Consider the following 27700-nt stretch of genomic DNA (forward strand, 5'->3'; position numbering starts at 1 on the left):
TATGACAGCTGTCACATACAACCTAACAAAATTGTTTAGAATGAAGTTAAAGACAACTAAGTGCTACTAGAGCCATCTTATGGAAAAAAACGAATGGACCTTTTGGCCAACCCAATAATTTCTTTAGTGATCTTACTCCCTTCACAGATTGCCTGTAGAACTTGTTGACTGACTTTTTCATCATTTTTTTCTTAATAATATTTTTTAAAATTTCTATATCCACTCTCTACAACTAGGTTGTAACTCATTGAGATAGTTGATGTGCCCTGGCTTATATTATTTTTGATTCCTCATCTCTTAACATTGTGGTTTTCAAATTTGTACAGAAACTGAAGTGCTCTTTGCAGAATACCTCTGAGAAGCAAAGCTAAGTGTCTAATTATATGCTAAATCAGATGGTACCTCACATTAGATTCTAGTTGAATAGGTAAAGGAAGTCCAAAGTTTTAAGGAAAAGAAATAGGTAACATTTAAAATTGTGAAAATTCCTTTAATTTTCTCCCCCTATGTATTGGGAAAAAGATGAATTTCATCAGATTGTGGTAGCTGAATAATTCAATTCAGCTAATGAAGCACATTCTGTGGAGCCTGGCTTGTGCTGACACAATGCCTTGCATGTATCATAGTAGCTGTTACATGAGGGATGGTTGTTTGTGGGTTATGGCAGGATTCTGAGTGCAATGGAGTTAAAGTTAAGTCTTCATTTTCTCCAATATTCTTCACCTTGACTCATTGATTGGGGGTGGGTGTGGGTGTGGGTGGGTAATCCAGGTTTGTGATTTCTTTTCACATTACATAGTGATATTATAATTCTCTGTATAAAATTTTAAGGAATTCATCTGTTTTATTAGTTGAAGGATAGTTAAATTGTAATAACTGTTTAATAGATAAACTTATGTTACTACTTAGGAAACAACAGTGACTGAAGCAATAATTATGAACCACATGAAAATTGTGTCTTATGAGACCTTAAAACTTTGAGATTGGTTTTAGGTGCTTAAAAATCATAGTTGTACACTTTGATAAACGTTGAGACACTGATCTTATGAAAAGACAAACACTTTGGGAGGTCAATCATACTCTGTTGTGAGCTTTAGTGCAAGAAGTGAAATTCCTTAGTTCTTTCACAGTAAATTCATTTGAAGTCTGATAATGGCTGTGAGCTTCATAGGTTCTCTCCTTAACTGAGGAGTCGCTTTCTTCATATTTGTCCCCAGACTGCTACCTGCAGCCAGGAATGCTGTTTTAGACTTACCTGCCTTTTGGTTTTTGTTTCTGGCTTTCCTTTCACTCTTTGGTGGTATTTTCTGATTACGGGAGTAAGAGCTTCAACAAGGACCCAGTTATTAAGTACCTGCAATTGCTAGGCAATTTAGTTACTTTTCATTAAATTTTGCAACAGCTCTGTGAATGGCTTTTAAATAGAACTTTTCCCCATTGCCAAGGGCAAAAACACAACTCACACTAGCTTAAGCAAAAAAAGGGTATTGTGAAGGATAAGCCAGTTACCTAGTTGGCTGGAGCCAGGGAATCAGATGTTATCAGGAATCTTTGTCTCATTTCTCCAGTCTTTCCGTTGGCAGATAGATATTCTGCACATATTGGAAAACACTGAACAGGTAGCTCCAGGCTTACTTCATTCCAGCTGGCAACCCCACTGCCTCCATGTTTCAAGAAAAGGATTTCAATTGGCCTTGCTGTGTCATGGCCCATTTCTGGACTAACATTGTGGTTGGAGGGCTAAGGTACTCTTAGTTGGCCTGGCCTGGATTACATGCGCACCCGTTTGATGGGCAGCTTTATCAAAGCCATATAGAATAGGTGGTGGGGCTGGAAATAGTTCTCCAAAGGGAAGGGGAGAAGGGACACTGGGCAGATAGCCATTGTAGTACTACCACCCCTATTTTCAGATGAGGGAACTGAGACTTAGGGATGTAAAGAAACTTGTTCAAAGTCACAAAGCTAATAAATGGTACATCTGACATACAGTCCTTTTTTTTAAAAAAAAATATTTATTTATTTATTTATTTATGGCTGCGTTGGGTCTTCGTTGCTGTGTGCAGGCTTTCTCTAGTTGCGGCGAGCGGGGGCTCCTCTCCCTTGCTGTGCGTGGGCTTCTCATTGCGGTGGCTTTTCTTGTTGCAGAGCATGGGCTCTAGGCATGTGGGCTTCAGTAGTTGTGGCACGCAGGCTCAGTAGTTGTGGCTGATGGGCCCTAGAGCGCAGGCTCAGTAGTGTGGCTCACGGGCTTAGTTGCTCTGCAGCATGTGGGATCTTCCCAGACCAGGGCTCGAACCTGTGTCCCCTGTATTGGCAGGCGGATTCTTAACCACTGCACCAGCAGGGAAGCCCCGTACCGTCTTTTTGCTTCAGCAATCACATTATTCTCTGGTAAAAGATGGAGTTACCTCCTTTTACCCTTAACCTCTTTCTTGACAGGGTGCATTCCTAATTCTCCTAATTCTTTTCATTTTATGGACAGCAGAATTAACCAGGGAAGAGAATTAAGTGAAACTACCCCCCACTTTTGGTTCAGTAATGATGAGGAACAGAGTATATGCGAAGTCTAAAATTGATGAGATAGCATTGTCTCATTGAAGACAAGGTGTTTGGTGGGGAGGGGGTGTGACAGGGGAATGCAACCCACCAGTAGCTACCAGACCACTTGGGGGAAGAATGTAACCTGTGTTTTGTCTCATTATTAGCATCGTATCACTTTTCTACCGTTTATTACGGTAAAATCCACAGCTTTTCAGCACCACATATGTTAAATAGGCTCTTATGAACTGGTCTAGGAATCTAATTACTCTTACAGTACAGTTTCTGTAGGTGCAGTAAACTTCTGGAATACAACTAACAGGCAAATGAGGGACTATCTATGATTGGTTATCTGAAAAAAGTCAGGATCTTTATTCTCTGGTGTGTGAAGGTGTGAAGGTATTAGGGTTAGTGGGAAAGGGTGAATCAGGAGATTAACTCTGCAGAAAAAGAAAATGAAGGGTCTTAAAGGCAAATTTTGTATCCAAGGTTCTGATGGTGTAATCACCTTTGGCTGCTTAAAATCATTTGATTCTCCTTTAGCTTACTGTTATAAGTTGCTATCACCTGGCATATTACATATTAATACATATTTTCTTATTTAATGAGGTTTAAATTAGTGACTAAAATGGGTCTTTTATTTATGGGATAATGTATTTAGCTCTTCACCATTGGTGGGTAATTAAAGGTTGGCTACCTAAGAGAGGAATAAGTGAGAAAATATGAAGTTCCTGGTAGAATGCTGCTCATGGCAGACAGTGTTACTGAGTTCTCGTTCTGGTTCTTATCACCTTACTGTCCTACTGATGGCGAAGTCTTGTTTTCACCTTGTTTCTCATCAGATGTATTTGGTGATAATAAATTCATAAGGTATACTGACTTTCATAACATCAAACCCTTTTTTATATTTAAAAGTGTAAACGCTTTATTTTAGGGAATGGAGTTCAGTATGGAAGGTTCTCTTTCGAAAATAAAATTTTTCTTATGCTTAGCAATTTTAAGAGTAGATTAGAGATTTCATGTCCTACTGGAGAACTTTTCTTCACCCAGGAAAGCTATTTACTGGGTAAATATGACCACAAAGGATAAGCAGATTTCCTGTGTGCAATGATACAATAGCAGAATGAAAACTATATGTAATACAAATATTATTGCTGTTTCAATTTATAAATAGTTTGCTATATACTTTGTCATTTGGCATGCTAAAAAATTCAGTTTTGTTTCTTTAATCTTGTTTTGTATATCGTTTTAAGTGTATTCCCAGTACCTAATTGCAGGCGCCTGGCAGGCAGGGACTTGGTCTTTGACATCAGAGCCTATAGAGTAGAATGCTGGACATATGCTAGGTGCTCTATTATTTGCTGTGGGGAAGATCATCGTTTTCACTTATTATTTAGTTTGGTACAGCAAGCCAGCACGTCCTAATAGTGTCGGTGTTTAATTGGTGATGTCTAAAATTTTTTTGACATTTCATAAATAAAATTAGATACCAGGAAAAGTTTAATGTCTAAAACCACTTATTCGTTTTGTTGGACTTTAGGAATCACTTGAGGTATGGCCTGCTTGGATACATGATAAAATTAACTTTTGAACAAAGTGATTGAAAGAGGTAAATCCTTCTACCTGGAGTTTGAACTTCCACCAGCCTTACCTGTTCAAGACATACTTGATATTGGAAGGCCCCAAAGAAGTTCTTAGTGTGTGTGCTGTGGAGAGGAACCAAAGATGTAATGAGGTTGGATAAATTCCTTGGCCAGAAGAAAGGCAGTAGCTATAGAGATCAAATCCCATTGGTTCCAAAGCACAGAAGTGGAAGGAAATAAAAAAGAAAAAGGAAATTAGAGCAAAGTAGGAAGAAAACAATGGCAATTTAAGAATTGTGCTCAAGGTGGAGAAAAGAAGACTTTGTGTTGTTGTGAGATTAGTAATGACAGTGATAAAAGGAAAGCAGACATACTTGTTAGACCTTTACAACCATCTGGAGGTACTCACTGCAGAGGTGAGTAATTCTACATGGTCCCTGAGAACAGCTCTGTGTTTTAAGTAGGGGGATGTTGAAGACTCAGTGATCTGAACTGAAGCCTTCTGGTAACACTGACCTGGAAGAGCAGGCGAAGTTCTGCTCCCTTCTGTCATTTGTCAAGTATTTATTGACCTTCTTCTTTGTGTAGATACCACTGAGCTGTGCAATTATCTGTGCACAATATACTAAACAAATTAGGTATAAATGAGTAAATGAATGATGCCATCTATGCACTCATTTATTTACTAATTTACTGAGCACTTATTGCGTACTAGACATAATATTCTAGATGCTAAGAATACAGTGGTGAACCATAAAGAAATCATCCCTGCTCTCATGGAGCATAGATATTAGTGAGAGACATTACAACAAACATACAAATATATAAGTACGAGCTGGGTTAGTTACATGAAGAAAAATAACGGGTGCTTTGTTTACAATAAAGTAAGAATGAAATTAGATAAAATATGTAATATATTTAGCAAAGGACCTAGTTCATACTAAGTGGTCAGTAAACCGTACCTGCTACTGTTACTATTATTACTACTACTTTTCTTCCTCCTCATCAAGGCAGAAGGATAACAGCCAGATTGTCTATAACAAGTGAGCTAAATGAACCTGATGGACAGGCTAAAGGCTGCACAAACTGGCATGCCTCTAGTGACGTTAGACTATTTCATGTGAGTAGTCCTCAGTGTGATGGTAGGAGTCTTTCAGTTTGTACCAGTGATATGAAAAAGCAGAACTTTTGATAACAAAGGTAAATCGACAGAGCTGTATGTACTTTTGGAAAACTGGCTTTGCATTTCAAATAAATACAGCATTGTAAAGGTAAATTCACTATGAAAAGTCACAATATTATAGAATATAGCATTTTCAGAGAATATCATGCATTTATAGAAAAATAAAGACTTTGGAATAAAGACTGTCTGAAAACGTTAACATACAATCTTAAAAACATAGGATTTTTTTTTTAATTTCACAAAAAATTCTCCAGTTAGATTGAGCTCAAGCAAGAAAAACCATTTGGGATAAACTCACGTAGGTGTCTGTGGTTCACTTATTAATATGGAAGTAAAGTAAAACCCTGTTATAGCACAAGAAATGGAGTCTAAAAGCTTCAGTCATCTTATTGAAGCATAGTGAAGTAACTCCTAGCTAGCCACTTGGAAGTTCCAAATGTGTAGAAACCAATCACCAATTGTGTTTTATCCCAATTCAAGTTATTGTAAGATATATTAGAATGCTAATGACATGTCAAAGAATTTTGATAACGACAGGGAAGATTATTTTGGAAAGGGAAAAGTACTTGGGAAACTCATACTGTGATTTTTGATTTAGTTGTCAATTTTGTAGGAAAATACAGTATGTTATGGCTAAACTTTTTTGACTGTGACCCATAAGAAGAGATGCATTTTACTTTGTGACCATTACTTAACATACAAATAGGATAAACAAAAGTTTTATGAAACAATAAGCATTCTGGTATTTTCTGTTATATTCTATTTCCATTTTTAAGAAAATGCTGTGTGTAATTCACTGAACTAATTTTATGATCTGATAGTGGGTCACAACTTGCAGTTTGAAAAACATTGCGTGAAATGACTATGTGTTAAGTGGAACTTCAGAAAGGAATTCCAGGTTATTCCAGAAGCATAAGATCAGCACAATTTCACTAGTAGTATATCCCACACCGTTAATAATAGATGATTAATAGGTGCGAACCCCACATCATTTGGCTGCCTTGGATGGTCTTTTAAGAAAGAAAGATATATGTACATTTGCTTGCATATGCATAAACTCTCACTGGAAGGATACATACGAAATTAATAACATGAGTTGCTAGAGGGACAGAGAACTGGCTATCTGTGAGCAGAGGTGGAAATAAGACTTCAAGTATAGTATTTCCTTTCATTTTTCATTCTTTTAAAATTTGAGTCATGTGAATATATTTATTTTAAAAGTTAAATTAAAAATAATAAATAAATTCTGCTACTACAGTATTAGAGAAAAGAAGGGAGAGGGGGACTCCAACATGGATCAGGGTTTGGCAGTAAAAATTGCTTTGATAGATTAGCAGTGTCTGGCATGGGAGTGAGAGTTACAGCCTGTATGCTCTGTTTGCTCCCCTTGATCTAGATCAGAGCTATGTTGATAGTACCATGAAAGAATGTTTAAGTGACTCATTAAAAAGGGTTAATTTTTGTCCCATACTCTGCTTGTTACAGGGGAGTGTATACTTTATTTTAGAAAATTTTTTTAATAGAAGATGGTTAATTTAAACATTTTTGTTTTTAATTTTTAACTTGTTATTTAGAAATACTTTCAAACTTTCAGAAAAGTTGTACAAATAAGAAAATTACAAATCATACTTGTTCCCAGACTCACCTTTTGTTAACATTTTGCCCCATTTGCTTTATTGTTTTATCTGTCTACCTATCTATCTGTCTGATTTATTTTTGTCTGAACCATTTGAGAGAAACTTACAAATACCATGCCCCTTTATTCCTAACTACTTCGAAGTGTATTTTCTAAGATTAGGGATATTCTCTTACTTAACTATAGTACAGTTATCAGGTCTATTAAATTTAATATTGATACCATACTTTCACCTAAACTACTGTACTGCCTGTTTTCCGTTTTGTCAGTTGACCCAGGAATATCCTTTACAGCATTTTTCCCCCTCTCTGGCACAGGATCCAGACTAGGGTTAGGTATTACATTTAGTTGTGTCTCTTTAGCCTCCTGTGATCAGAAACATTTCCAAAGCCTTTATTTCTTTGTTTACAACATTGAGGTTTTTAAAGAATACAGCACCTCCATCCCTCTTTAAAGAAAATAGAATGTTGATTATTCTGGTGTTCCTTCATGGTTAGATTCAGGTTATGCATTCTTAGCCAGAATACTACGTAGCTGACATGTCTTACTGAGGCACAGGAAACCCATCTTCCCCTCATTAGAGATGTTAAAGTACTTGGTCAAGGTGTTGTCTAGTTTCTACTGTATAATAAATACAGTAGAATTCCCTTGCAGCCAATAAACAATCCATGGGAAGACACTTTAAAGCCATGCAAAATTTCCTGTTCCTCACCAAAATATCCACCTAGATTTAGCATCTATTGATTATACTTGCTTGATCCAATTTTTGCTCTGTGGGTTGCAAAACGCTGATTTTTCCAGTTCTAACACTATTTCCACATTTACCAGGTGTCACTCAGCATTCTGCTGTGAACAAGAGTCTTCCTTTCTTCCCTTTTGTTTGTTGTTATGAACTCATAAATTCTCTTCTTTCCCCCTAATGATTCATAATTCATTATTATGTGAGTAGAGGATTTGACGCTGGGGTCAGTGGATGACTTTAGGAGGTCAGTAATCACCTGACCTTGAAATTGTGTGCCAAGTTCTGGGTTGTTTCTGGGGAGAGTGTCCATAACTTTCATCAGAACCTCTAAAAAGTTCTTGATTCAAACAGTGTTAAGTTCCACTAGGTTGAAGGGTTGAAATGTTAAACTGTTACCCTTATCTGTTTGAATAGTCTTTCCTGATTTCTACCCCAAGTGATAAGTAACTGAAGTGTTAGAATCAAAATATGTGTCCCTCTCTATAGATACGTTTCACTTTTTTAAAAATTAAGTTTTATTGGAATATAGTTGATTTACAATGTTATGTTAGTTTCTGCTATACGGCAGAGTGAATACATTCCAATTTGTTGTCTACTGTTTTTAAATTACAACTGAAACTAGTATCATATTTTGGTTCCTTTTTTTTTGCTGAAATATGTAATAAATGTTAATATCGTCATTGCCTCTGTAGCAGCAGTTTATGGTGTATAGAGCCAGTCTTCTGAAGTAACGAATTACCTTGATTTAATTTGAAATTTTAAATCCAATGTTTTTTACACTGTAGTTTTATTAGCTCTATGGGAGTGAGCTACATGATGTTGTGCACTGAAAATTACCCAAATGTTCTGGCCTTCTCTTTCCTGGATGAGCTTCAGAAGGAGTTCATTACTACTTATAACATGATGAAGACAAATACTGCTGTCAGACCATACTGTTTCATTGAATTTGGTAAGGGCCTGATTTTTTTTTTCTTTTTCATTATCCTGTCTCCATTCAGTCATAAATGATTTTTCATCTAATACTGAGGGGCAGAGGGAAAACTCAGAAAATTCTGCTAGCTTGCTTTTGACAGAATAATTTGACAAATGGTCTATAAATTATGGCAACTTCTTCATTTAGGTGCCTCTTAAAAAAATTCTGTTTGAGCTGTGTAGAGGATCCTGATGATTGGTTCAAAGAATTAATTCCAGAGGATAATTTTTCAGTGAGAAATTTATAAGCTAGAGGTTCAGAGTTTTGTGTTTATGTGATAGTATTTTTAGGCTGCTTAATGTAGAACAGAGGTTGGCAAACATTTGTTGGAAAGGACCAGATAGTACAAAATTTTAGGCTTTAAGGATCATTTGATCACTGTCACAGCTACTCAGCTCTTGCTATTATAGCTTGAAAACAGCCATAGGCAATACATAAATGAATGAGTATAGTTATATTCTAATAACATTTTATTCACACACAAAAAAATCAGCAGGCTAGATTTGGCCTATGGACATTAGTTTGCTTGACTCCTGATGTAGAAGAGGGAAAAAAAAGTAAATTCAAGGTGTAAATAGTGAAAATAACATTGGAAGAAATTTAGGAAATGTCTTTTGTTTTCATTAAATTTATTCTTTAAAAATCTGTTCTAATGGTGTAAGCAATAAATAAAACAGATTTATATGAACATGCAATTTACAGTGTATGTTTTAATGTAATTACAACTGGTAAATACTGACAGGCTTAATATTTTATGAGATCTGAATCCCTATAAAAATGAAGACTGGTTTAAATTTAAAGGGAGCTGTTTTTGGTTTTTTTGTAGAAGCTCAAAGTAATTCCTTGAAGCAGATATAATAGTAGAAATATTCTCACAGTCATGTAATATTAAATCCTTAGTAAATTTATAGTTATTAATTTCTAGAGTATAATTTCTAGTGAGAAAAACTGATGATGCCATGATATATTAACCATAAACACAAATAGTATTAGGACATTCCATGACAGATTGAACAGTTTGGGATAGCAAATTAAACCATTTATTGCAAAATTTACTGTCCATAAACATCACACTTTCAAATGATTTAATTAACAAATGACTGCAAGGAAATTTATTTTTTATTTTACATAGATAACTTCATTCAGAGGACCAAGCAGCGATATAATAATCCCAGGTCTCTTTCAACAAAGATAAATCTGTCTGACATGCAGATGGAAATCAAGCTGAGGCCCCCTTATCAAATTTCCATGGGTGAACTGGGGTCAGCCAATGGAGTCACATCTGCATTTTCTGTTGACTATAAAGGTGCTGGTAAGATTTCTTCTGGTGAGTTCTGGATCTCAATTACTTCATTAAAAAAATATTTTCTAAGAACCGAGGAACTCTTAAAAATGAATTAATTTATTCTAAAACTTTAAAGTAAGTACATGAGAGAATGTAAAAGTTCAAAGTAATCATTTCTCCCAGTGTTTTATATAGTCATCTCTCAGATATGTGACTAATCAGCAATCTCAATTGCTTTTAAACAGCAATCTCAAAGGAACTCTTTGCTAGGGAAACATTCAAGAAGATTTCTTGGTACACATTCTTCTAGAAAAGAATAATAATTTGTTTGTAATATATACCTATGGCATGTAAAGTGCTTTGCATTATGTAAAAATGACTACATTCAAGGTTAGGGTTCTTGACTGTCACAGCACATATGATCATCTATTCAGACATCCCCTCCCAAACAAGGAATACAGTTCTCAACAGTTGGGACATGTTGAAAATTTCTGCTTAAAAGTGGAACCCTTGTTATTTTATAAGGTAGCATATGCTGTTGTTGAATTGCTTATTTTAAAAATTCTTTCTTGTATTTGGAGCTAAAATCTGTTCCCTATAATGCCTACACTTGTCTAGGTTCTGTGACCTCTCCCTCCCTGACTTCAGCTGTACCAGAACTTTGATGTCAGCAACTCTGTGTCCTTTCTAGTCTATTAGTCTGATTGACTTCATATAAAATATCCCCAGTTTCCTTAGCCTTTGGTAATTTGAAACCCTCCTCATCCTGGAAACTTCCTCTTTATATGCTTTTGTTTATTGGTATTCTTTAAAAGTGGCATTTAAGGCTGAACAGAACACTGCATATTTGGTTTGATTCATACAAATTATGGGAGAAAAGGGAAGCAGATTTCACTAAAATGATCCAGCTAGTCAGGAAACAAGTAAACAAGCAAATAACAGTAACAAACCCTGGGGGAGAGGAGGTGGATCAGTACTTAGAGTTGTTAAAATATGTTATCTAAAATGTCCAGTTTCCAATTAAAAAAAATTACAAGACATGCAGAAGAAAAGGAAAGTATAATTCATACACTGGTGACGGGGTATGGTGGGGAAGGCAGGCAATAGAAACTGCCTGAGAGAGTGATCTGATGTCAGATTTAACAAAGTGTTCAAAGTAGCCATTATAATTTTCTTCAAAGAGCTAAAGAGGGCCTCCCTGGTGGCGCAAGTGGTTAAGAGTCCGCCTGCCGATGCAGGGGATACGGGTTCGTGCCCCGGTCTGGGAGGATCCCATATGCCGCGGAGCGGCTGGGCCCGTGAGCCATGGCTGCTGGGCCTGCGCATCTGGAGCCTGTGCTCCACAACGGGAGAGGCCACAACAGTGAGAGGCCCACATACCGCAAAAAGAAAAAAGAAAAAAAAAAAAAGAGCTAAAGAAAACCATGATTAAAGAAGTAAGGAAGGTATGATGGTGATGTCACATTAAATAGGCAGTATTAATAAAAGATAGAAATTATAAAGAAAGCCAAATGGAAATTCTGGAATTGAAAAATACAACTGAGGGTTTCCCTGGTGGCGCAGTGGTTGAGAGTCCGCCTGCCGATGCAGGGGACACAGGTTCGTGCCCCGGTCCGGGAAGATCCCACATGCCGTGGAGCAGCTGGGCCCATGAGCCATGGCCGCTGGGCCTGCGCACCCGGAGCCTGTGCTCCGCAATGGGAGAGACCACAACAGTGAGAGGCCTGCGTGCCGCAAAAAAAAAAAAAAACAAACAAACAAACAAAAAAAAAACCTCTTGGAAAAATACAACTGAAATAAAAAATTCACTAGTTGGGCTCAACAGTAGATTTGAACTGGCAGAAGAAAGAGTTAGTAAACTTGATAGATTGAGAGAGATTATGCAAGTCAAAGAGCAGAGAGAAAGATGAAGAAAAATGAACAGAACTTCAGAAAAATATGGGGCACTATTAAACACACTAACATATGCATGTTGGGAGAACCAGAAGGAAAGAAGAAGAGGGGAGCAGAAAAAGTATTTGAAGAAGTAATGGCTGAAAAGTTTCCACTTACTCAAAAAATGTTAATCTATTCCAGGAAGCTCAAAGAATTCCAAACAGGATACATGCAAGAGATCCACAAATAGATGAATTATACTAAAAATCCTGAAAGACAAAGACAAGGAGAAAATCTTTAAAGCAGCAAGAGAAAAACAGCTTGTCATTTAAAAGGTTTACCACAACAAAATTAACAACTGGCTTCTCAACAGAAACAATGGAGACAAGAAGGTGGTGGGATAACATGTTCAAAATACTCAAAGGAAGAAGAAAAACCTCAACCAAGAATCTTGTATTCAGCAAAACTATCTTTCAAAAATGAAGGTAAAATAAAGATATTTGCAGATAAGCAGAAGATGAGAGAATTTGTTGCTGGCAGACTCACCTTAAAAAAATACTGACAGTAGTTCTTCATATTTGAAAGCCAGACGTAGACAATAATTTGAATCCATACCAAAAAAAAAGAAAAATCAAAGAACAATGGTAAAGGTAATTATAAAAGATGGGAAGAATGCATTTTCTTCCTTCTGCTAAGTGATTTAAAAAGCATCATATAAAACAGTGTATATATATCATCTCAACAGATGCAGAAAAAGCTTTGGACAAAGTTCAACACTCACTTATGATAAAAACTCTCCAGAAAGTGGGCTTAAAGGGAACCTACCTCAACATAATAAAGGCCACATTCAACAGACCTACAGCTAACATCATACTCAGTGGTGAAAAACTGAAAGCATTTCCTCTAAGATCAGGAACAAGACAAGGATATCCACTCACCACTTTTATTCAACGTAGTTTCGGAAGTCCTGGCCATGGCTATCAGAGAAGAAGAAGATAAAAGGAATCAAAATCAGAAAAGAAGAAGTAAAACTGTCACTGTTTGCAGATGACATGATACTATACATAGAAAATCCTAAAAATGCTAATATAAAACTGCTAGAGCTCATCAATGAATCTGGTAAAGTTGCAGGATACAAAATTAATAAACAATAACAATGAAAGATCAAAAGAGATTAAGGAAACAATCCCATTTACCATCACATCGAAAAGAATAAAATACCTAGGAATAAACCTACCTAAGGAGGCAAAACACTTGTACTCAGAAAGCTATAAGATACTGATGAAAGAAATCAAAGATGACACAAATAGATGGAGAAACATACCGTGTTCTTGGATTGGAAGCATCGATATTGTGAACGTGACTATACTACCCAAAGCAATCTACAGATTCAGTGCAATTTCTATCAAATTACCAATTGCATTTTTCACAGAATTAGAAGAAAACATTTTACAATTTGTATGGAAGCACAAAAGACCCCGAATAGCTAAAGCAATCTTGAGAAAGAAGAACAGAGCTGGAGGAATCAGGCTCCCTGACTTGACTATACTACAAAGCTACAGTAATCAAAACAGTATGGTACTGGCACAAAAACAGAAATATAGATCAATGGAACAGGATAGAAAGTCCAGAGATAAACCTATGCATCTATGGCCACCAAATCTATGACATAGGAGGCAAGAATATACAATGGAGAAAAGACAGCCTCTTCAGTAAGTGGTGCTGGGAAAACTGGAAAACTACATGTAAAAGAATGAAATTAGAACACTCCCTAACACCATACACAAAAATAAACTAAAAAAGGATTAAAGACCTAAATGTAAGGCCGGATACTATAAAAAACTCTTAGAGGAAAATATAGGCAGAACACTCTCTGACATAAGTCACAGCAATATCTTTTTCGATCTACCGCCTAGAGTAATGAAAATAAAGACAAAAATAAACAAATGAGACCTAATTAAAGCTTTTGCACAACAAAGGAAACCATAAAGAAGACAAAAAGACAACCCTCAGAAGGGAGAAAATATTTGCAAATGAAGCAAGTGACAAGGGATCAATCTCCAAAATATACAAACAGCTCATGCACCTCAGTATAAAAAAAAAAACCCAACCAATCAAAAAATGGGCAGAATATCTAAATAGACATATCTCCAAAGAAGACATATAGATGGTCAACAAACAAATGAAAAGATGCTCAACATCACTAATTATTAGAGAAATGCAAATCAAAACTACAGTGAGGTATTGTCTCACACCAGTCAAAATGGCCATCATCAAAAATTCTATGAACAATAAATGCTGGAAAGGGTGTGGAGAAAAGGGAACCCTCCTACACTGTTGGTGGGATTGTAAATTGGTACAGCCACTATGGAGAACAGTATGGAGGTTCCTTAAAAAACTAAAAATAGGGCTATCATATGACCCAGCAATCCCACTCCTGGGCATATATCCAGAGAAAACCATAATTTGAAAGGATGCATGCACCCCGATGTTCACTGCAGCACTGTTTACAATAGCCAGGACATGGAAACAACCTAAATGTCCATCGACAGAGGAATGGATAAAGAAGAATGTGGTACATATATACAGTGGAATATTATTCAGCCATAAAAAGGAACAAAATAGTGCCATTTGCAGAGACATGGATGGGCCTAGAGATTGTCATACAGAGTGAAGTAAGTCAGAAAGAGAAAAAAAATATCGTATGATATCGCTTATGTGTGGAATGTAGAAAAATGGTAGCAATGAACTTACTTGCAAAACAGAAATAGAGTCACAGATGTAGAGAACAAACTTATGGTTACCAAGGGGGGAAGGAGGGTGGGATGAATTGGGAGATTGGGACTGACATATATACACTACTATGTATAAAATAGATAACTAATGAGAACCTACTGTTTAGCACAGGGAACTCTACTGAATGTTCTGTGGTGACGTAAATGGGAAGGATGTCTTAAAAAAGAGTGGATATATATATACATATGACTGATTCACTTTTCTGTACAGCAAGAAACTAACACAACGTTGTAAAGCAACTATATTCCAATGAAAATTAATTTAAAAAAGCAATGTATATAGTATATTTTGGTGCCTGTGACATATAGAAATGTAATACATTCTCTAACAACAGTACAGGGAGGTGGATGGTAGAAAAGTTGCATTGGGTTAAAGAAATGACTCCATACAGTAATTTGATTCCACAAATGAACAAATGAAGAAAGCCAGAAATGATAAGAATTCATATTAACAAAACCTACAAAAATATAATTGTTCTTTTTTCTCTTAGTTTCTTTAAAAGACATAAAATTATGTAAAGTAATAATTATAACAATGTATTTTAGGGTTTATAATATTTATAAATGTAATATATATATATCACACATATATATATTCAGCAATGCCACAAAAATGGGAGAAAGGAAATAGAGCTATATAAGAGTAATGTGTCTATAGCTTACTTAAGTTAGTATAAATCTGAATCTGTTTCTGATAAATTAAGATGTATTGATAGATGGTAAATCCTAGAGCAGCCACTAAGCAAATAACTCAAAAATAGTGAAAAATCATTAAAGAAAAATACTGCAGTATGAAATATTCACTTATTGCAATTATAGCAGTAAAGGAGGAATAGAGCAAAAAGGTATGAGAGATATCAAAATAAGTAAGAATGGCAGATATAAATCTACTGTCTCAAAAATCACATCATATGTGAATGGATTTTAAAAATGTGAATGGATGAAACATTTTAGTCAAAAGTTAGAGATTTTAAAAGTGGATTAAAAAAAAAACAAAGATACAGATAGATTGAAAGTAAAAGGAAGAAAAAAGTTATGTAATGCAAACAGCAACCAAAAGAGAGCCTGAGTGGCTATTTTGATATCAGACAAAATGGACTTTAAGACAAAAATTCCTACTAGAGACAGTGGACATTTTATAATGATAAGAGAATCAATATATTAAGGTATAACAATTATAAATATATATGCATTTATCAACAGAGCCCCAAAATACAGGAAGTAAAACCTGTCAGAAGTAAGAGCACAATGGGCAATTAAGCAGTAATAGTTGAAGACTTAAATACCTAACTTTCAGTAATGGGTATAAATGGGTAGAAGATAAACAAGGAAATAGAAGACTTAACACCATAAACCAGCTAGATTTAACAAACATCAATAGAACACTCCATTCATTATTAGAAAATACATTTTTCTCAAGTACACATGGAGCATTCTCCTTATGCTAAACCATTAAAACAAAACACTTCATAAATTTAACAGGATAGAAATAACACAAAGTTCTTTATCCACAATGAAAAGAAATTAGAAATTAACAGGAAAAAAAATTGGGAAGCCTCACAAATATGTGGAAATTAAACAATACACTCCTAAATAAATATATGCTCCTATAATAATACACTTCTTTTTCTTCAAAGAAGAAATCAGGGGACTTCCCTGGTGGTGCAGTGGTTAAGAATCCGCCTGCCAATGCAGAGGACATGGGTTCAATCTCTGGTCTGGGAAGATCCCACATGCTGTGGAGCAGCTAAGCCTGTGTGCCACAACTACTGAGCCTGCACTCTAGAGCCCACGAGTCACAATGGCTGAACCCGTGTGCCACAAATACTGAAGCCCACATGCCTAGAGCCTGTGCTCTGCAACAAGAGAAGCCACTGCAATGAGAAGCCCGCACACCGCCATGAAGAGTAGCCCCCGCTCACCAAAATTAGAGAAAGCATGCACACAGCAACAAAGACCCAACACAGCCAAAACTAAATAAATAATATAAAAAATGAAATAAAATATCCATCACATTAAAAAAAACAGAAATCAGAAGGGGAATTTAGACTTTGAGATGAGTGAAGATGAAGACACATCATACCAAAACTTATGAGATGCAGCTCAAGCTGCGCTTAGAAGAAAATTTTTAGCTGTAAATATCAATATTAAGAAAGATCTCAAATGAATAACTTAACCTTCCACCTAAAGACACTGGAAAAAGAAAAGCAAATTAAACCTAAAGCAATCAAAAAGAAGGGCATAGTAAAAGTTGAAGCAGAAATAAACGAAAATGAAATAGGAAACAAAAACAATAGAGGGCCTCCCTGGTGGCGCAAGTGGTTGAGAGTCCGCCTGCCGATGCAGGGGATACGGGTTCGTGCCCCGGTCTGGGAGGATCCCATATGCCGCGGAGCAGCTGGGCCCGTGGGCCATGGCCGCTGAGCCTGCGCGTCCGGAGCCTGCGCGTCCGGAGCCTGTGCTCCGCAACGGGGGAGGCCACAGCAGTGAGAGGCCCGCATACTGCAAAAAAAAAAAAAAAAAACAATAGAGAAAAATCAATGAAATCAAAAGCTGGTTCTTTGAAAAGGTTAACAAAATTGACAAACCTTTAGTTAGACTGACCAGGAAAAAGAAATTTACTAGATACAGACATGAAAGAGGGGCCATTTCTACTGACCTTACAGAATAAAGGATTTTAAAGGAAAACTATGAAAAACTGTATGCAAATGAGTTAGGCAACTTTGATGAAATGGACAAATTCTTAGAAATATGCAAACTACAGAAACTGACTCAAGAAGAAATAGGTAATCTTAATAGACCTATAACAAGAATAGAGATTAAATTAGTAATAAAAAACTATTCACAAATTCCAGACCCAAGTGGTTCTACTGGTGAATTTTATCAAACAGTTAAAGAGTTAACCAATTCTTTACAGAATGTTCCAAAAAATAGAAGAGAGGGAATACTTTTCACCTCATTTTATGAGGCCAGTATTATTCTAATACCCAAACCAGATTAACACATCACAAGAAAAGAAAACTACAGACCAATATCTTTTATGAACACAGATACCAAAATCCTCAATATAGTACTAGCAAACCAAATACAGCAGCATATAAAAACCATTGTACACCACGACCAAGTGGGATTTATTCCAGTGCTGCAAGATTGGTTTAACTTCTGAAAACCAATTATTGTAATACATGATATCAATAAAGTAAAAAATAAAAACCACATGATCATTTCAATAGATGAAGAAAAAACATTTGGCCAATTCAGCAGCCTTTCATGATAAAAACACTCAACAAACTAGGAATAGAAAGGAACTTTCTCAACTTGATGAAAAGTATCCATGAAAACCCACAGCTAACCTCATACTTAATGACGAAAGACCAGATGTTCTCCTGTAAGACAAGGATGTCTGCTTTCACTACTTCTATTCAGCACTGTACTGGAGGTTCTAGACAGTGCAGTTAAGCAAGGAAAAGAAAAAAAGTCATCTGGATTGCAAAGGGAGAAAGAAAATAGCTCTGTTCACATATGATATGGTCTTGTATATAAAAAATCCTAAAGAATCAACTAAAACACTATTAAACTAATGCATCCAGTAAGATTGTAGGATACAAGATCAAAATATAAAAATCAGTCGTATTCTAACTACTATCAATGGATGATCTGAAAATTAAGAAAATCCTAGCAACTACTGGCCAAAACAAGACAGATTATGCTTTCTGTTGTTTGCAACTAAAAAGAAAGAAAGAAAATCTCATACACTGAAAACTACAAAACATAGGAACAAATTAAAGAAGACCTAAATTAATGGAAAGTAAAGTAGTCCTGTGTTCATGGATTAGAAGACAGTATTATTATGATAGCTATACTCCTAAATTGATACACAGATACAATGAAACTCTGTGAAAAGTCCAGCGCTATTTTTTTGTGCAGAAATTGACAAGCTGATCCTAAAATCATATGGAAATGCAAGGAGCCAAGAATAGTCAAAATAATCTTGAAAAAGAACAAAGTTGGAGGACTCACACTTCCAAACTTGCTACCAGGCTAGATAATCAAGACTATGTAGTTCTGGTGTAAGGATAGACATATAGATCAACAGAATAGAGCTGAGAATACAGAAAGAAAGCCTTACATTATGGTCAATTCATTTTTAAGAAGAATGCCAAGACAATGGTGGAAGAATAGTCTTTTCAACAAATGATGCTGGGACAAGTGGATATCTACGTGCAAAAGAATGAAGTTAGACCCCTACTTTACAAAATGTGTTAAAACTAATTCAGAACGAATCGAAGATCTAAATTTAACAGCTAAAACTATAAGATTCTTAGGAGAAAACTTAGGTGTAAATCTTTGTGATTTTGTATTAGGCAATTTTTTTTTTTTTAGATTTGACACCAAAAACACAATGAAAAAAGAAAAAATAGACAAGATAGACCTCATCAAAATTAGAAATTTTGTTCTTCAAAAGACACTCAAGAATTTGAAAAGAGAATTCACAGACATGGAGAAAATATTTGCAAATCATATATCTTCTAAGGCTCTTGTGTCCAGAATATACAAGTAACATAACTCAAGTAACAATACAACAATTCAATATTAAAATGAGAAAAGAATTTGAATACACATTTCTACAAAGAAAATGTGCAACTAGCACATGAAAAGATGCTGAACATTATTGGTCATTAGTAAAATGCAAAGCAAAGTGATAAGGAGATACCACTTCACACCCGCTGGGATGACTATAATAAAAAAGACAGTCAATAACAAGCGTGGGCAAGGATGTGGAGAAATTGGAACCTTCTTACGTTGTTGATGGGGTTGTAAAGTGGTGCAGCTGCTTTGGAAAACAGTTTGGAAGTTCTCAAAAGGGTAAACATAGTGTTACCATATGACCCAGCAATTCTACTTATGGGTACATACCCCAGAAATTGAAAATGTATGTCTAAACAAAAATGGGTACACAAATATTCATAGCAGCTAAAAAGTGGAAATAACCCAAATGTACATCAACTGATGAATGGATAAACAAAATACGACATATTCAAGCAATGAAATATTACTAAGCAGTAAAAAAGGAATGAAGTATTGATACATGGTACAATATGGGTGAAATTAAAAACATGAAAAGTGAAAGAAGCCAGATACAAAAGGTCACATAATTATAATTCATTTATACAAAATGTCCAGAATAGGCAAATCCATAGAGACAGAAAGTATATTAGCAGTTGATGGGAGCTGGAGGGAAATAGGCAGTGATAACTATTAATGGTTATGAGGTTTCTTTTTAAGGTGATAAAAATGTTATGGAATTAGATGTTGATTGTACAAGTCTGTGAATATACTAAAAACTTCTGAATTGTACACTTTAAAAGGGTGAATTTTATTGTATTTGGATTATATTTCAGTTTTTAAAATCAGTAATAAATGAAGGGGTTATTACTTTGAAGACTTCCAGTAATGATGGAATAGGTAATTCAGACCAACAGTCTCGCTAAATACATGTAGAAAAGCTAAATGGAATGTATATATTATATAGAATATATAGGTCTAATAAAATATAGAATTAATCTAAAATATAATCTTCCTGAAGTCTTTGGAGATCCAACAAGATTACTAAGAATTACTAGGATACAGGGGAGAATGGAGGCTCAGGGAGGTGAGCCCAATGTTTGGAGCTACTTTTCCTTTGGGGGCTTTTACCAGTTCTGAAGGGAACTGCTGACGGCCTCTCAAGACTTGGGAGACAGGGATTAGAGCAGAGCCCACCAAAGTGGTGAACCTCATGAGCAACCCTTCAGCTTTGGGTTACGATTTTGCATGTTTGCACTCTAGGAGTATGGGTAGACAGGAATATGAAGTAGACAGGCTTTTACCGGGACTACAGCTTAGTTTTGAATCATATTGGTCTCTAAAATTGGGTTGAGCTGATTACACAGTGCTTTGTTCCAGAGATCCTGGCAGAAGCAAACAAATAAATTTCCTGGAAGAAATAGTCTCACAAGCTTCAAATTATGTCTACAACAAGATTTTGAAAATAGAATGGCAAACAATTATAAATAACCAGGCTCCTGAAGAGACTAGACTGTGAATGCAAACTATTAGGAACACATATGCATGTGCGTGCACACACACATGGTCTCAGGAACCATGGAAGCCAGAAGACAATGATATGTTCTAAAGGACAAAAGAAAATAACTGCAAATGTAGAATTCTGTGCCTAACAAAAATATCCTGAAAGAATGCAGTAGCAAGGATGGATATTCTTGCATTGTTCCTGATTTTGATGTTACCAGGGAAAGCTCAGTCTTAAAGAGTTAAACATAATATGATGTTAACTTAGGGTTTATATTGATGCCTTTTTACCAGGTTGAGAAAATTCCATTATATTCCCAGTTTGATGAATTAGGTTTTTATCAGGAACCGAAGTTGAATTCTGTCAAATGCTTTGTCAGCATGTTTTTTGTCTGCATTTATTGAGATGATTGTATGATTTTTCTTTTTAAAGTCTTTATGTGGTAAATTACATTGTTAGCTTTTCAAATGTTAAATAAACCTTGCAGTTCTGTGATAAACCCCACTGGGTCATGATGTATTATCCTGTTTATATATCGTCAGATCCAATTTGCTGAAATTTTGTTAAGATATTGTATCTGTATTCATGAGGGAATTGGTTTGTAGTTTTCCTCTTTTGTGATGTTTTTTGTCTGGTTTTGCTATCAGGAAAAAACTGGACTCGTAGAACAAATTGGGAAGTATTCCCTCTACTTCAAAATCTGAGAAACCTTTCTGTAGAATTTTTATTTCTTCTTTAGGTGTTTAGTAAGTGAAGCCTTTCGAGCTTCTGGTTTTCTTTGTGATAAGGTTTTTAACCACAAATCAGTTTCTTTGGTGAATGTAGGGTTATTCAAGTTATCTGTTTCTTCTTGATTGAGTTTTAGTAGTTTGTTTCTTTTAAGGATTCTGTCTGTTTCACCTAAGTTATTGAATTGTTTGGCATAAAGTTTGGCATCAGTCTTACTAGAGTTTATAATTTTTATTGATTTTCTTAAAGAACCAGCTTTTGCTTTCTTTGACATTTTATTGTTTTTGTTTTCTGTTTCATGATTTATGTTCTGATGTTTATTACTTCCTGTCTTTTGCTTCTTTGGGTTTAGTTTGCTTTTCTTTTTCTAGGTTATGAAGGTAGAAGTTGAGGTCATTTATTTCAGAACTTTCTTTTCTAATACAGGCATTTAGTAGTATGTATTTCCCTCTAAATATTGTTTTAGCTAGATTTCATACATTTAAATGAATTGTATTTTCACTTTCAGAATGCTTTTTAATTTCCCTTTTGATTTCTTTTGCTATCCGTGGATTTGTTAGGAATGTGTTACACAGCTTTAAATATTTAGAGATTTTCCAGATGTCTTTCTGTTAGCTGATTTCAAATTTAGTTTCATTGTAGCCAGATACCAAAGTTTGTATGATTTTAATCCTTTTACATTTATTGAGACTTGTTCTCTTCCCTCAGAGTTTAGTCTGTCTTAGTCATTTTTCTGTGTTCGTTTGAAAAGAATGTGTATTCTACTGTTATTGGGTAGCTGATCACCCAGTATAATATCAGTGATTAATATCATTTAGACCAGGTTGGTTGATGATGTTCAAGTCTTTTATATCTTTCTGATTTTTCTGTCTACTTCATTAATTATTGAGAAAGGGGTGTTGAAATTTCTGACTATATTTGTGAATTTATATTTTTCTACTTTTAGGTCTGTTGTTTTCATTTTGTATATTTTAAATCTTGTTAAATATTTAGTATTGTTTTGTTCTCTTGGTGCATGCACACCTTTGTCACTTTGAAATTACTTTCTTCATACCTAGTAGCATTCTTAGCTCTGCAGTCTACTTTATTAATATAGCCATGGTATCTTCTTTTTTTAAATTAATGTTGGAATGGTATGTCTTTACCATCTTTCTTTTACCATTTTTGTGCTTTATATATATTTTTTAAATTTATTCTATTGAAGTATAGTTGATTTACAATGTTATGTTAATTTCTACTGTACAGCAAAGTGATTGAGTTATATATATATATATATACACACACACACACACACACACATTGTTTTTCATATTCTTTTCCATTAAGGTTTATCACAGGATATTGAATATACTTCCCTGTGCTATACAGTAGGACCTTGTTGTTCATCCATTCTATGTATAATAGTTTGCATCTACTAATCCCAAACTTCCAGTCCATCCCTCCCCCACCCTCCTTCCACCTTGGCTACCACAAGTCTGTTCTCTATGTCTGTGGGTCTGTTTCTGTTTCATAGATATGTTCATTTGTGTCATATTTTATAATCCACATATAAGTGATATCATACGGTATTTGTCTTTCTCTTTCTGACTTACTTCACTTAGTATGATAATTGCTGTAAATGGCATTATTTCATTCATTTTAAAACTGAGTATTCCACTGTATATATGTACCACATCATCTTTATCCTTTCATCTGTCAGTGGGTATTTAAGTTGCTTCCATGTCTTGGCTATTGTAAATAGTGCTGCAGTGAATGTTGGGGTGCATGTGTCTTTTCAAATTATAGTTTTGTCCGGATATATGCCCAGGAGTGGGATTGCTGGATCATATGGCAACTCTATTTTTAGTTTTCTGAGGAACCTCCATACTGTTCTCCAATTTACATTGGTGCATACTGCACCAATTTACATTCCCACCAACAGGAGGGTTCCCTTTTCTCCATACCCTTTCCAGCATTTGTTACTTGTAGACTTTTTAATGATGGCCATCCGGACCCGTGTGAGGTGGTTCGTCATTGTAGTTTTGATTTTCATTTCTCTAATAATTAGCGATGTTGAGCATCTTTTTATGTGCCTGTTGACCATCTGTATGTCTCTTTGGAGAAATGTCTATTTAGGTCTTCTGTCCATTTTTTGATTGGGTTGTTTGTTTTTTGTTATTCAGTTGTATGAGCTGTTTGTATATTTTGGAAATTAAGCCTTTGTTGGTCGCATCATTTGCAAATATTTTCTCCCAGTCCATAGGTTGTCTGTTTGTTTCACTTATGGTTTCCTTTGCTGTACAAAAGCTTGTAAGTTTGGTTAGGTCCCATTTGTTTACTTTTGCTTTTATTTCTGTTGCCTTGGGAGACTGTTGTGTCTTTATATTTAAAGAGGTTTCTTTTAGGTATCAGGTAGTTGGGTCTTTTGAAAAAAAAATCCAATTTGACAATATCTGCCATTTTATTTAGGTGTTTAGATCATTTATATTTAATGTGATTATTGATATGGTTGGGTTGAAACCCACCATCTTGGCTATTTGTTTTCTTTTTGTCCTTTCTGGTTTTGATCACTTTTCTCTTTTCCTGCCTCTTTTTGTATTGGTTACTTTTGATCTGTTTTCTGTTCTTTGTTGGCTTACTTTACCTCCTTATTTCATTTGTTTGTTTTTGTGGTTGCTTTGGGTTTTATAGTATATATCTAATATTTTGTGGTAGGGCCACTAGGTTCTGCCATGGCTAACAAGAAAGCCAAGAATTAGTTCTCAAAATGAAAATAGGTTTTGCCTAAGGGCCGTGTCATTGCTTCAGAATACCTGGAGCCTCTTTTATGATTCTTCTTTCCAGGTTTGCAACAGGCTCAAAACATCATCCCTATTTTCCACAGATACTTTGAGCACCACTGGATCCATGGGTCCTAAGCGCTGAGTGGCAGAATGTCCTGTGTTGAAGTCTGGATCCTTCTGTTGCTCTGGGCCCTCCTCAACTATTGTCATGTAGTAAACAAGTTGGAGTGTCGTACTAAATCTAGAAAGGCATATGTTTCTAGAAGTATATGTTTTCTTAGTGGTATGGGTTGAAAGGTGCAACTTGATCTTTACTTTCAGTGTACTCTAGATCTTTAACTACCTGAAACTTGACTGAGGTTGTAGACTTTTCTAATTTTGTGATTTTTTTTTTTTTTTTTTTGCGGTACGTGGGCCTCTCACTGTTGTTGCCTCTCCCGTTGTGGAGCACAGGCTCTGGACGCGCAGGCTCAGCGGCCATGGCTCACGGGCCTAGCTGTCCCACGGCATGTGGGATCTTCCTGGACTGAGGAACGAACCCATGTCCCCTGAATCGGCAGGCGGACTCTCAACCACTGGGCCACCAGGGAAGCTCTGTGATTATTTTTTACCCTCTGGCATATACATGTCATCCCAAGGTATTTAATCTAAGGCATATACTGTCTGTTCTTCAGGTACTATCAGCATGAGGTCATCAGTAAAGTAGATTAATATAATGTCCTATGAGGTGTTAAGATGTTAGGTCCTTTGTAAGCCAAGAGTTAGCAAACTTTTTCTGTAAAAGGCCAGGTAGTAAAGGTTTTACAGGCCATATGGTCTGTCTTTCAACTACTCAACTCTGCTGGTGTAGTATGAAAACAACCATATACAGTATGGAAAAGAATAGGTGGAGCTGTGTTGCAGTAAAACTTTATTTACAAAAATTTGTGCTAAGCTGGATTTGGCCTATGGGTCAGGTCTGGCAACCCCTGCTATCGACTAATCAGTGGTACATAGTTGATATAACCTGGTGGCAATATCATAAATATACTGATATCTCTACTAAGTAAAAGCAAAATGCTTCTGATTTTCTCTGTTTATTAGGATAGAGGAAAAAAAAGTGTTCAAAAATTAGTACCTATGTGCCAGGGGATTAATTGATTTGTTCCGCATGGAGACCACATCTGGAAAAGCATGTGCAATTGGAACCTACAGTAATCTTTTGTCATCCTCTAAGATGCACCCATTTTGGAGACAAACTAGAGAGTTAAAAAGGAGTGTAATAGGAATCGCCATACATGCGTCTTTTTAAACAAGCCTTGGATGGTGGCACTGATCTCTGCACTTACCCTGGAGATTAATATTTTTATGATATTTGGGTTGGGGGAGCTCCAAGACTTCCATTGGCCTTTCCTTCTCAAATATTTTTAATTCCATAGGCTTGGCAGTTGCTAAGGATATATGTCCATTACCATACACACTCAGGATCCAGGAGAATTACCTTAATTTAAGGTAGGGGTCCAACTTGACCTACTAGGAGGCAGACTCTACTAGAAACTCCTTGTATTACTTGACTTCCGTAAGTCTCCACTCTGACCTGTAGACTGCAGTGGTAGCTTGGATAACCAAATACGAGATACTTGAAAAATGGGGAGAATTTGGGAGTTGTTATGGTTTTAAGAAAGAGAAAGAGAGAAAAGTCTAAAGGAAGAGAAGTTTTTAAAGTAATTCACAATTAGAAATTATTTTAATATTAACTTTAAATTTGTTTTTAATTCAGACCAGGCCTGCTTAATATTTTCTGTAGTCTTCCAATTTAAATATACTTTCCTGTTTTACAATTTTATTTCCTAAATAAATTTACTTTATTTTGGAATCGAGTTAATAGGTATTTGATAAACCTTATTTTGCAGACCTTTTTCTCTTTACAATATCTTACTTTTGATTTCTTTTTTCTTGTATTTCTTAACTTTTTTTTTTTTCCTCTTCCTAACCTTGTGACCTGTCTCTCCACAGTCAGGCATATATATATATTTTTTTACCATATTATTATTTTCTGAAGTCTACAGATGTTCTGCTGGGGTCAGTATGTTAAATACTATGTCCTCTTTTACTTGTTTTCTTTTTTAAACATTTTATTTTAGAAAAATTTAAACATATATCAAGTAAATAGAATATTATAACTAACACATCACCCAACTATAATAACTATATCAACATTTTGACATTCTTGTTTCATCTATACCTCCTTTCCCTCCCCACTTACCTACTTGATAATTTCTACAGTTCTTTCTATTTTTCTTTTTTAATTAATTTTTTATACAATTTATAAAAGTTACTTTCCATTTGCAGTTATTACAAAATATTGGCTATATTTCCCATGTTGTATAATACATCACTGAGCCTGTCTTACACCCAATAGTTTGTACCTCCCACAGTTCTTTCTTTTTTAAGGGAAATTTGCACATATTGAAATGTATAAATATTTGCTATATGGTTTCAACAAATGGATACAGTTATATAAACCACACCCTGTTTCAAAATGTAGATTTTACTGTTATTCAAGTATGACAAGGCCAACAGATTAGGAGGCAACAGCTGTTGAAAAGATAGTTCTCATGGATCCCAAGAGAAGGGAGTACAGCACCAGCAGCCACATGGGGAAGTGTCAGTGAGGGTCAGGAGGCAAAGGAGCAGGAGGGAAATGTGGGCAAGAGCCTTTAGTGTGATTTCCCCAGGAAGGAACTGGAGAGGCAGAGTAAGCAGGTTTAGGATTCGCTAGTTTGAATACTTTTAGTGAGCTGTGGGACATAGGGGTCTTTATCTGATACCTGACCGTGCTGTGATTTGGGCAGGGGAATAGTGGCCCTGAGTGTGAGAACCCCATAGAGCAGATAGTTAGGAGTGTCGGCTTCAGATTAGAGGTTTGCTTATGAAAGGCACTCTTGCAGGCGAGTTGTTTGCTATCTCTAGGAATTAGATAGTCCTGGGACGGGCAGTCCTCTGATGTCAGCAAGGCCCCAAGATGTCAAAGTACCAAAAATACAGAGTAAAAAACCATGATTAGTACATTCCCCTATCACAGGGTAGACCATTTCCATCTCCCCAAAAGTTCCTTTGTGTCCCTTCCCAGTCAGTCTCTGCCCCACTCCAGACAACCAATGTTCAGATTTTTTTACTTTAAATTAGTTTTATTTGTTCTAGAACCTGATATAAACAAGATTATATCATGTAATTCTTGTGTTCCGCTGCTTTTGCTCAACACATCATATGTATATGTTGCTTGTCTCTATAGTTTGTTGCTCTTTATTGCTGAGTAGTAGTCACTGTGTGAACATACTACAATTTGTTTATCCAGAGTGGATAAACATTGGACATTAGCTTGTTTCCAGTTTTTGGTTATTGTAAATAAACCTGTTATAAACATTCATCTTTTGTTGACATATGTTTTCATTTCTCTTGAGTAAGTATTAGGAGTGGAATTGCTAGGTCAGGGGTTCAGTGCATGTTTAACTCTTTATGAAACTGCCAGTTTTTTGAAATAGTTGTG

General features: G+C 35.6%; 1 protein-coding gene across 4 annotated transcripts in view; it reads left to right on the forward strand.

Annotated features, from left to right (window-relative positions):
* Positions 1-27700, forward strand: part of SEC22A (SEC22 homolog A, vesicle trafficking protein) — a 105343-nt gene that overhangs the window by 46069 nt on the left and 31574 nt on the right. For all 4 annotated transcript variants that reach the window (XM_060099956.1, XM_060099953.1, XM_060099954.1 and 1 more), the window contains exons 3-4: positions 8468-8631; positions 9788-9982. In XM_060099956.1, coding sequence (XP_059955939.1) covers positions 8468-8631; positions 9788-9982 — 359 coding nt within the window. The remainder of the gene's footprint in view (positions 1-8467; positions 8632-9787; positions 9983-27700) is intronic.

The sequence above is a fragment of the Mesoplodon densirostris genome, chromosome 5, assembly GCF_025265405.1.
Source record: "Mesoplodon densirostris isolate mMesDen1 chromosome 5, mMesDen1 primary haplotype, whole genome shotgun sequence".
NCBI classification, from domain to species: Eukaryota; Metazoa; Chordata; class Mammalia; order Artiodactyla; family Ziphiidae; genus Mesoplodon; species Mesoplodon densirostris.